The sequence below is a fragment of the Mustela nigripes genome, chromosome 4, assembly GCF_022355385.1.
Source record: "Mustela nigripes isolate SB6536 chromosome 4, MUSNIG.SB6536, whole genome shotgun sequence".
Taxonomy (NCBI): Eukaryota; Metazoa; Chordata; class Mammalia; order Carnivora; family Mustelidae; genus Mustela; species Mustela nigripes.
Window position 1 is genome coordinate 11,889,858 of NC_081560.1, and position 11,743 is coordinate 11,901,600.

The 11,743-nt window shown below is 40.0% G+C and overlaps 1 protein-coding gene across 1 annotated transcript; it reads left to right on the plus strand.

The window, feature by feature from the left end:
* Positions 1-351: 351 nt before the first annotated feature.
* LOC132014890 (serine protease 1-like) lies at positions 352-5,189 on the plus strand. Its single transcript, XM_059395587.1, has 5 exons — positions 352-391; positions 2,605-2,764; positions 3,579-3,832; positions 4,369-4,505; positions 5,040-5,189. Exons 1-5 carry the CDS (start codon positions 352-354, stop codon positions 5,187-5,189), a joined length of 741 nt encoding a protein of 246 aa, XP_059251570.1.
* Positions 5,190-11,743: the final 6,554 nt, after the last annotated feature.

Genomic DNA, 11,743 nt, shown 5'->3' on the forward strand with positions numbered 1-11,743 from the left:
ACAACCAAGTATCTAAGAATTTTGTCTGGTATACAGGACACCCGTAGCCCCCTTCTGTGAACTTACTCCAACTTATTTCTCTGTTATGGGGAACAAATCATACCAGGTGGGTTTATAACTTCCATTCCCATAACCTTCTGGAAAAGTAGACAAAAGCTAATGTTTAAATCTGATACTGAATTATCTTCAGTTTTTCACAGAATTCAATTCTAAACTTGGATCAGTGAGTTTCCAACAAAATCAGTTTTCTGGCACCCATGGCCATGGGTGTTGATGTCAGACCAGGAGGTATAAATAGCTATGGATGAGAGATGTTCGTCACACTCCCCAGTCCAGTTCTAGGGAGCAGCCATGAAGACCTTCATCTTCCTTGCCCTGCTGGGAGCCGCTGGTGAGTCTATAATAAGAAGTAATTCTGTGTGTGTCCCTGATATTTTTGTTTGCAGTTTGTACTCTGAACGACAACAATGAATGTGGAATAGAAACTCTTGTACTCAAGAAGCTTAAAATATTGAAATGACAGTGTATATAGTAGTCCCTTATATTCTGTGGTCCCGACCTCCACTCCCAGTAGGTGCCTTAAGCCACAGATAGTACTGAACTCTATATATACTATGTTTTTTTCACCACATATACATACCGATGTTAAAAGTTAATTTACAAACTGGGCACAGGAAGGAATTAACAACAAAACTAATAATAGCTTAGAACAATTATAACAATGTACTATAATAAAAGATATATGACAATGTTTTTCTGTCTCTCTCAAATATCTTATTGTACTGTATTCACCTTTTTTTAAATTATTGTGTTATGTTAGTGACCACACAGTACATCATTAGTACTCATCTTTCTCATCTCATGTGAGATGATAAAATGCCTACCTATCCTGATGAAGTGGGGTAAATGTTACAGGAATTGTGATGTGGTTTTAGGTGAGTAATGACCTTCAGAAGATACATCAGAAAATGGATCATCTGCTTCCTGACTCTGGTTAACCAAGAATAACCAACACCAGCATAAGGGGAGGGACTACAGTTCTACAAAAGTTTATACATAATTCAATCTCCCTTGTGGGGGAAAGATGATAGTGAGCAAGAGTACTTAGTGCAGAAAGTATAAAGAGACAGAAATTGCCCTGAATTTCAAGGTAAAATCTATGGAGAAAGAGAGAAGAGGAAAGGATAGTTAACATTAAGGAGATGTTGGTTTGACCTTTCTAAGCATTTGAAGTTAATCACTGGGAGATAAAATTGGGACTAGTGACTAGTCTTGGGCTCACTGAAGAGGCTATGAAAGTCAAAGCCAGAGTCTCCTCTACACCAACAGACATCTTCACAGGGATCTTGACAAGTGAAGCTACTTCATTTCTCATGAATGAAAGCTAGGGGCTGGGTTTTACAATTTCCTCACTAATGAAATCTCTCTGGTGAAAAATAACATATCATTTAATCATCAGAAGAAAGAAAAATGTCTATTTCTGGCTTTTCATACTACTGAATTTTATACAAATCTTACAGTGAAACTTTCCTGAATTGGATGAGTATAAATTCAATGCATTAGTCTATACATATGGAAATATCTTCCCCAAAATTACTTTAAAATACTTCAACAATAGGGTATGTATAATACAAGCATTGACTTTGGGAGCCATACAAATCTTAATAATTCAGTGGGCAGACTTTAGAATGCTGGATAAATTTTAAAATGTTAGAAAGAAAATGGAGATAAGGGGAAATGTTGGAAAGGAAACAATATAATATTCTGTTAAATCATGTCATGAAAATTTGAGGCAAGAACCAAAAGAAAAACTGGGGGAACAAGAGTACAAAACTCCCAATTCCTTCTAGGCTGGAACATTCTTAGATGGCTTCTAAAAGGTTCCTTTGTGCTATGTCATGGGGTTATCTACTCTATACAAACTATCATAAATAAACTTAAGCGTGGTTACTGCAAAATTTATTGAATCTATTTGTGTGGCTGCTGAGCAAAGTTTTGTTTGAAAAGTATTCTTTATACCCTTAGTAATGTTCAGGGCATTTATTACATCAAGAGTCTCTGATCCAGGTGTGTTTTTGTGTGTGTGAGGGTGTAGTGTATACATTTTTTAAAAAAAGTATGTTTATCAAATTTAAAGCATAAATTTAAAAATTAGATACTTATAATAGTATATGTTGGGTATGTTTTAAAAATAGAATAATGAGGGCGCCTGGGTGGCTCAGTGGGGTGAGCCGCTGCCTTCGGCTCAGGTCATGATCTCAGGGTCCTGGGATCGAGTCCCGCATCGGGCTCTCTGCTCAGCAGGGAGCCTGTTTCCTCCTCTCTCTCTCTCTGCCTACTTGTGATCTCTCTGTGTCAAATAAATAAATAAAATCTTTAAAAAAATGTTTAAAAAAATAAAAAATAAAAAAAAATAAAAATAGAATAATGAGATTTTGAAAAAATAAAATGTAACAATTATGCTATCACCATTTCCTGATTATGTGTGACGGAAAACATCTTCTCTTTTCTGGCTCATCTGCAAAAACTTAGCGGTAAGTGGAAACTACAAGATAGATCTGATCTGTTTAACTGATTTTAAAAGTTTCCACTTTTCCTTGTCAGTTGCTGTCCCCATTGAGGATGATGACAAGATCGTTGGGGGCTACACCTGTCAGAAGAATTCTGTTCCCTACCAGGTGTTCCTGAACTTGGGCTACCTCTTCTGTGGTGGCTCCCTCATCAATCCCCAGTGGGTGGTGTCTGCAGCTCACTGCTACAGGCCGTAAGTAACCAGTCTTCACCTCCCTGTTCTTTCAGATCAACTCATGCCCAAGCACTGCCAAAGAACACTCAGGGCAAACTACACAGTTATGCTTGAGGGTCAGGCATTCAGATCTAGGAGGCTAATCATTCCTCCCAGGTACTGAAAAATGCATGGAGGGAATTTTACATGGAAAGGTAAACTTAGAGTTCCCTGATGTCCTTCCAAGTGATGGTACTGAAGACATGGGGTGGGGGGAACTAGTGAGTGATGAGGAATACTTAGAACTAGCTTAAGAACATGAATCCATAAATATTCTTAATCATTACAGCTCAACCAGGGGGGTAAAAAGGCATATGGAGGAAATAATCCACATGAAGCTTCCGGTATAAGATTAAAAATAAAAACAGTTCATTCTGCCCCCTTAAATTTTTGTCATATCTCTGATTCCTGGTGCATCTTCCCAGAATAATACGTAATCTCAATATATAATATATGTAATCTCAACCAGAGGAGGAGTAGCAGGTGCTGAGGAGTCACCTCCAAATTCCTGTTCCACCTGCCATCATATTATTGGCATCACTTAGTCTTGGGAACTAAACATATTTAACTTTCTAACAAGAGGGTGGGCCTGTGAGTCTGTAGTGGTCGGGACACCCATGTAAGAGTTACCGTCACCTGCACCATGTCGGGTAGAGCTGCCTTAATGCACAATTTTCTATGTGTGGAAATGCTTGCAGAGTATAGTGTTCATGCTGATGTTCATGACTGGAGTGAACTGGGAAAGGGGAAAAGCTCAAGTTGTCCTTAAAGAACTTTATGTCCTTTAATCCAGCCAAATCCAGGTGCATCTGGGAGACCACAACATCGCAATTGTTGAGGGTGATGAGCAATTCATCAATTCAGCCAAGGTCATCCGCCACCCCAGATACAATGAACAAAACTTTGATAATGACATCATGCTGATTAAACTGAGCTCACCTGCCACCCTCAACTCCCGTGTGTCTACTATCTCTCTGCCAAAATCCTGTGCGGATGTTGATACCCAGTGCCTCATCTCTGGCTGGGGGAATACCTGGAGTTTTGGGGGTAAGTGTCACCTGAAACAAAAGCACCAAGTCTGGAAATCCTAGAAGTGAAAGACATATAGAGGTTCAGTTAGCCTAAATTGTCACTCAAGGCAAGTTTCCCAGAGGATGGTTTGTAGATATATGGAATCTTAGGAAGATGCTTTTTCTGGAAACACAACAAAAATGAGCCATGATAAAGATGGCAGATATTCAATTGAAGTGTGATTAGTGATTTGCAAAGAAGTAGAAACTGAGGAGGTAAGCAGAACAAAGGGATTTGGTACAGCCTAAAGCAGAGAACTGCTTGAGAAAGAGTCTCTAGATTTAAGATCTGTAGTCACTGATGCTAACGTCAGAGAGAACAACTTGTTGATTAAAACTGTTTGGAAGTCATTCCAGATAACAGTTGTTCTTTCAAAATAGAAGATACTGGCAATCTGAGAGAGTAGCGAGGGTGGGGAGGGACGGGGGGGGGGGGGGGGGGGGGAGATTGAAAGAAAATTTCCAGAATTCCTGTGGGAAATACTTTTCCATTTTTGCTCTCATGCCCATCAGAAAATTTTCCTGATGACCTGCAGTGTCTTCAAGCTCCCATCCTCTCTGACAGCACTTGCCGCGATGCCTTCCCTGGGAGGATCAGCAGCAACATGATCTGTCTGGGCTACATGCAGGGTAGAAAGGATGCTTGCCAGGTCAGTTTCTTTGCATACCTTCCAGTCAAACATCATGCCATTCCACAAAGTTTCCCTCCCCAAAACACAGATTGAAAAGCTGTGTTAGGGATGGCTTATAAGGGACCTTGGACAGATTTGGGATCAAGATTAATTTTCTTTTTGAGACATTAATGGCTAGGACCAAGAGTCAAAAGATACACAGAAGATGATGTACAAACAGGACATCTAGGAGCCCTGCTGAGGAGCAATATTGTAGAAGGAAGCTTTCTGAAAAAAGGCACAAGTAGCTGGGCAGCATTGCATTCATCAGTCCTCACCTCTTCTTGGTCCTGCATGCCTGCAACTAAGAAAAGAGCAGAACTAGGAGGAGGGAGAAGAAAGGAGAGGCATGCAGACAGAGATTGAGAATTGGATTTCCAAGGGAAGGGAAGGTGCTTCCTAGAGAATTAGCAACCTGGGAAAAGAGAACCAGGGTAATGGAGAAATTGCATTTTGCCTTTTTCCCATTTTGGCATAGTTGGGAGTTCTTACTGCCTCTTCCTTCTTGCACAGGGTGACTCTGGTGGCCCTGTGGTCTGCAACGGAGAGCTCCAGGGCATTGTCTCCTGGGGCATTGGCTGTGCTCTAAAAGGCAAACCTGGTGTCTACACCAAGGTCTGCAACTACGTGAGCTGGATTCAGGAGACCATTGCTGCCAACTAAGCATGTAAGCACGTGTACTGCTCTATGCACCATTCTCTTGGACAATTTCACTTCCAACGATGCCTGAAACTGTATCTAAAATAAAAATGTATATTCCACATCACATGTGCCCAAGAACTGTCCTTGCTTTGTATTTATGAACTTTCTCTCCAAACTCTCTGCTGCTTAAGAGGGTGGACATGGAATTGAACAATTACACAAGGAATGAATTGGAGAGGTTATAGCGTGATTCATTATGCCTGCTCAGAATGAATTTAGTAATCACCTACTATCTGCTAGGTATAAGCATGGATAAGCTTAGAGGTCACTGTTACCATCACATTTTTGAACAGAGGATGACACCAAGGTGCAGAAAGTGAAATTCAACTGCCCAAGTCCTTCTGCAAACTCATAGCCAGGTGGAGACTAGGTCCAGTTGTTCTGATTGCTGATGCATTGCCACGCTATGACACCACAGTCTTCTTTTGTGCTCTAATCTATCTGAAATTCTATGAGACTAGATGAGGGAAACCACCAGGTGGAGAAATTTTTATAGATTACTGATTTCCTGCATTCTCCTAGGTTTTACTGACCTATGTGTTCCAGTTCTCTAAGATCTTTCTTGTTTTCCCAATGGGGTTTTATTGCTATAATAGCCATGATGTGTGCAGGCAATCTGTGCCCCTCTTCCACCACCAGCCTCCCAAATCTCAGGCCAAATAATGTAGTATTTTGAACTCTAAGAAAAAGGAAGTGCAAATGCACGTATATTTGCAGGAAATAGATCTATTACACCAAGTTCATAGAAGATTTGGCTACAGAGTTGGCTTGGAGTACAAGTCATAGCACAGGATTCTTGTGCACATGCAGTATGGATCCAGGAAAAAGATATCATGGGATCTGAGCATGGAAACACTGGAGCAGGTGGAGGAGGTTTGAAAGGGAGAAGTGTTCCAAGCCTCCTTGATAAGGTGAAGGAGGGATCTTATCTTAGTCAGGTTAGACTGTTACAACAAAAATGCCATAGATGAAGTGGCTTAAACCACAACTAATTTCTCATGGTTCTGGAGGCTGGGAAGTCCAAGATCAAGGTGCCATTGAAATAGTGGGGGCCCACTTCTGGCATGTAGACAGTGGCCTTCTCACTGGGTCCTCACAGGGCAGAGAGAGGGCTCTAGTTTCTCCTTATGAGGACACTAATCCCATCACAGGGGCTCCACCTTTATGATCTCATCTAAAGCTTGCAAAGGCCCTGCCCCCTAATACCATCCCACTGTGGATTAGGGTTTGAGCACATACATTTGGTGGAGGGACACAGTCATGCAGTCCATACTGGGTATCTTGGAAGAGGAGAGTATGGTAAGGTACACACCTCACTACCAAATCTCTATTCCTCTGTAACTCTGGATGGCGTGTTCATAGGGAGCAGTCCTGAGCCCTTAATATTGCCTGGTCAGTGCCATCAGGATGGAGCCCAAATTCCTTTTTTTTTTTTTTTTTTTTTACATTAAAGTCTTCTTTGATCATAACTAAGCTGTCCTGTCTTATTTCCATAGTTCTCATTGAATTGCTTTTATGTTTGCATAGAGTCTAAATTAATTTCATACATGACTCCTCTTTGTTAAAATAGGTAGCTATAGATCTACCTTAGCTAAACACCCAAGGCCTCTGTGCAGAAACAAATGAGCTGAACGTTTCTCCTGTTTCCTCTGAAATGCTTTCTATTCCACTCCATCGCCACCATCAGTATAGGCCTACCCACCTCTGCCCAAGTAGAGGGCAGATTCAGAGACCTGGCCGGCTAAGTGAGAGAGATAAACGGTGAGAGATCAGGGCAGGCCTGAAGAGAAGTACGGAAAAAAAAAAAAAAAAATCCCACTTCTTAATACCATTCTGTAGTCCCTTTTTAGCTTCTCTTGTCACTTTCTGTCTCTTTTTAAAATCTAACCCTCTGTAATTTGTATATTTACATCAAACTGTAAAATCTGTGCACTCTCTGACCCAGAAGCTTCACTTCTAGAACTCTATCCTAATAAAACATGCATGTAAAAACAAAACAAAGCATACATGGGAGGGTAGCATTTAGAAGTCATTGGGTTGCAAGGACTAGAATATCCAGCTCATTAGGTCTTGCATTAATGGACTCTTAGAAATGAGGAAGGCTTCAGCGATGTTGTGATTCAGCAGTGCGAAAATGTCAAGCACCCAATTTACTCCCGGCTCTGCCCTGTGCACTACTCTCATTTACTGCCATTTCTGTCACTTTATCCTAGGGATTAAGCCTTGTGATCAAAAAGCCCTCAGGGCCCTAATCTCCCTTCTCTGTATTCAGGGAAAGAGATAAACAAAATTGCTCCCACCAGATCTAGAAACCGTCTTTCCCAGATCATCATATTGTATGTCTTTATCTGAATCTGGTCATTTGCACAACCCTGAGCCAATAATCAAATGGGATTATGCTAATTAATTCACAAGGAAGTGACCTGGCATGGCATCAGAGCAAGGGGTGGGCTTTTCATGCTGCAAGAATCTAGGCCTACATGGTGTGTGTTTGGTTAACTGAGTAGTTGTAGTACTAGTCACCAGGAGGAGAGGGAGTGGATGGAAAGGAGGAGACCACAATCTCCACGAGAGTAATCTAGGGTACTTGTCGATATATCGTCTGTGAAATCCTGAAAACCCAGAAACAACTCAAATATCCATTTAACAAAGGTCTGAGTAAATAAACCTGGCACATCCCTCAGTAGAAACAATGTAACTATTCTGTTGATTTATTCAACCACTTAACAAATACTTACTGAAAACCTACCATGGGCCAACACTTTTAAAAATGCACTAAAGATACAACAGGAGAAAATACCTTCACAGTGTATGTATTCTCATTGGGTAAACAGAAAACAAATAAATAAGACTGAATAGATTGCTGTTCCATGCAAATGCTGCAGGAAGAGAAACTGGATAAAGGGGAGGCTGACTGGAAGGCACAGACCTGCTTCTAAATTCCAGTGGATGTTTGAACAGTATGAGGGTTGGGGCATCAACATCCTGCATAGTCAGAAATTCTTGTGTAACTTATGACTTCTGCAAAGCTTTTCTACTAATAGCCTACTGTTGGCCAGAAGCCTTACTGATAACATAAGCGTTTGATTAACACATATTTGGTATGTTATATGGAGTATATACTATACTCTTACAGTAAATTTGAGATAAAGTATTTTAAGAAAATCATAAGGAGGGACTCCTGGGTTGCTCAGTCATTTCAGCGTCTGCTTTTGGCTCAGGTCATGATCCGTAGGTCCTGCAATCGAGTCCCACGTTGGGGTTCCCTGCTAGGCAGGGAGTCTGCACCTCCCTCTCCACTGCTTCTCCTCTGCTTGTACTCTCTTACCCTTTCTCTGTCAAGTGAATAAATAAAGCTTTTTTGTTTTTTAAGGAAAATCATAAGGAAGAGAAAATTTACTTGCAGTTCTGTACTGTAACAAGTCCACAAATAAGTGAACCCATGCAGTTCAAGCTCATGTTGTTTAAGGGTGAACATTGTAATCAGAGAAACACATAAAAAGACCTATGAAAACACGGGCTCCCAGGTGGCTCGGGTGGAAAAGCAGCTGACTTGTTTTTTTGGCTTAGGTCATGAACTCAGGGTCCTGGGATCGAGCCCCGCATCTGGCTTAGTGGGGCATCTTTTTGAGGATTGTCCCTTTCCCTTTAATTCTGTCTCTGCCCCATCTCATGCTCTGTCTCTCTTGCTCTAAAATAAATAACTAGATCTTGTTTTTTTAAAGACTTATGAAAACATACTGTAATTTGAAATAAGCCACTTTACAGAGTCAGAAGAGATATCTCTAACCAACATATATTTACTACAAATAAATCCTTAATTCATAATTCCATAAGATCCAGGAAAGACATGGTATCTTTGGGGCAAAACTAAGGAAATATATAAAGAGGTAACAATCTGATATTAGAAACAACTACCTAAAGTCAAAAGTGTTTTTTTTCCTTGCTATGTCTAATCATAGTACAGACAAGTTCAGTTACCTATCACTTTCTCCTGAGAACTCTGAGATGGCTTTCAACTGTCAGCCTCATGGTTATGACCTTTTGTAGCTATGTAAAATAAAGCAATATCTGCACATAGAAGTGCAGCTCCTTGAGTATTTTTTTTTTTCCATATAGGATAGATAGCGTTCCATAAATATTTTTTCCCATATAGGATAGATAGGCTTGTGGAATTTTACTTCGTATTGGTACACACCATAAGCCACTTGTTGGTTTTTCCATTAACAAGCAAAGAACTTCAGCACATGCTCAAGATGAATTCATTGGAGAAAATTTGCTTTAATAAGACAGATAGAAGCCTTTTTAACCCTAGAAATCTTATTTAATTCATTATTTAAAGGTAAACTATTATCGTCACTCATCTTTTATAGCAAGTGATTTTGGTATCAAACTAAAACTTTAAAAGCCTTTAGTTATACTTTTAAAGATTTCATTTATGTATATATGTATGTATTTGTTTATGTATTTGACAGAGAGAGCACAAGAAGGCAGAGGGAGAGGGAGAAGCAACTCCCCACTGAGCAAAGAGCCTGACCTGGGGTTCAGTCCCAGGTTCCTGGGATCATGACCCGAGCTGAAGGCCGATGCTTTACCAACAGAGCCATCAGGAGCCCCAACTTTTCAAAGGCCTTTAAAAAATAAAGGTATTTTCTTACTATCTTGGTATTATTCTAGTTGTACTTTTAAAGGTCACTTAAGAAGTTCTGTCTCATTTAACAGAGAGAAATACAAGTCTTTACTTAATCTTGGAGATAGTCATGTATTCTGAGTAGCTCAGTCTAATCATCATTTATCTGTACCCCATCTCAGCTATGGACTCTGCCTAACCATAGTCTTATCATATGATCCAACAATCGAGATAAAATCTTGTCTCTACACACAAAGCTACATATGGATGTTTATAGAAAATTTATTTGTAATTGGCAAAACTTGGAAGCAACCAAGATGCTCTTCTGTAGGTGAATTGATAAATAAACTCTGGGACATCCAGCCAATGGAATATGATTCAATGCTAAAAAGAAATGAGCTATGAAGCAACAAAAAGACATGGAGGAAACTTAAGTACATATCACTAAGGGACAGAAGCAAACTGAAAGAGTTACATATTGTATGATTCTAACAATAAGACATTTTGGGAAAGGCACAATCATGATGTCAATAAAAAGAATAGCAGTTTCCAAGGGTCAGAAGTCAGGCAAAGCATAAACAGGCAGAGCCTAGAGGACTTTTAGGGGAGTGAAAATACTCTATATGCTACTCTAATGACACAAGTCATACTAAACTATGGACTTTGATGGGTAATAATGTGTCAGTGTAGCCTCATCCTTTGTAACAAGAGTACCACTCTGGTGGGGATGTTGGTAAATGGGGAAGGCTACAGGGTATATGGGAAATCTCTGTACCCTCCTCTCAATAGTGCTGATAACCTTAAACTGTTTGCTCTTTTTTTAAAAAGTCAAAAATTATTGACAATTTTTTGTTGAGTGAAAATTATAGAGAATGGGTCGAGCCAAAAGTATTGCAATGCTGGCTGTGCTAACAGTGGACAACGCTAAGTGGAGTTATAATTAGTGAGTTTTTATTGTTGTTTCATATTTCTGCTGTTTTTTCCCCTATATTTTTATCAATAAACATATAATAGATTTTACAGAACAGATATATTGTTTGTTTTCAGTGAAATTCCCAGGCTGTTTACTTCACAAAACTTAGTCGTAGCCCTTACCACCTTACAAAAGTCCCATCACCCACATTCATGTCTGAGAAGGAAGCCAGTTGAGAATGAGTGCAGTGCAGGACAGGCTGGGATTATGGACCGGCTCCACCCTCATCCTCCCACATCTGTTCAGAGTCTCACATTCGTCACCGTGTGTCACGAGCCAAACACAGTTACAATGAGAGGGCAAAGTAATTTATTTTGGGGGAGAGAGCTATAGTAGACTGTGGACACCTGTGCTCCAGATGCCCTCATGGTGCTCAACAGCCTCAAATCTCTGACTTTAGGAGCAGCATGCCCAGGATAGGGCTGAGTCAAAATCCCAATTCTGTGAACCAGAGACATACTGAATGTTTAGTCCTTCTTAGTATTCAGGATTCATTCCTCCTTGTGGCAGAGGTGAAAAATACAATCATCAATATCATCACGACCAGTACTTATTAAGTTTTTTCAATATGTCTACATACTTTCAAGTAATATTCAAACCTCACAACTATCCAAGAAATAGGCATGAATATTCCTCCTTACATGAAGCTTAGGAGGTCAACAGTTTTCTTCAAAGTAAGACAGCCATGAGTCTTGCTGCCAGGAATCAAATCCTAGAAGCTAGACCCCAGAGTCCATGCTCTTCACCACTATATAGGACTTCACAGAAATATTTGGACATTGGGAAAGAAAGGCATCCCCAGAAGCCTGGAAAATGTGGAGATACTAAAGTCATAGTCATTTCATTTAATAAGCATTACATAGCATTTCTTATTTCCCATTAGAACTCACTGTTGTAAATACTTTATAATTA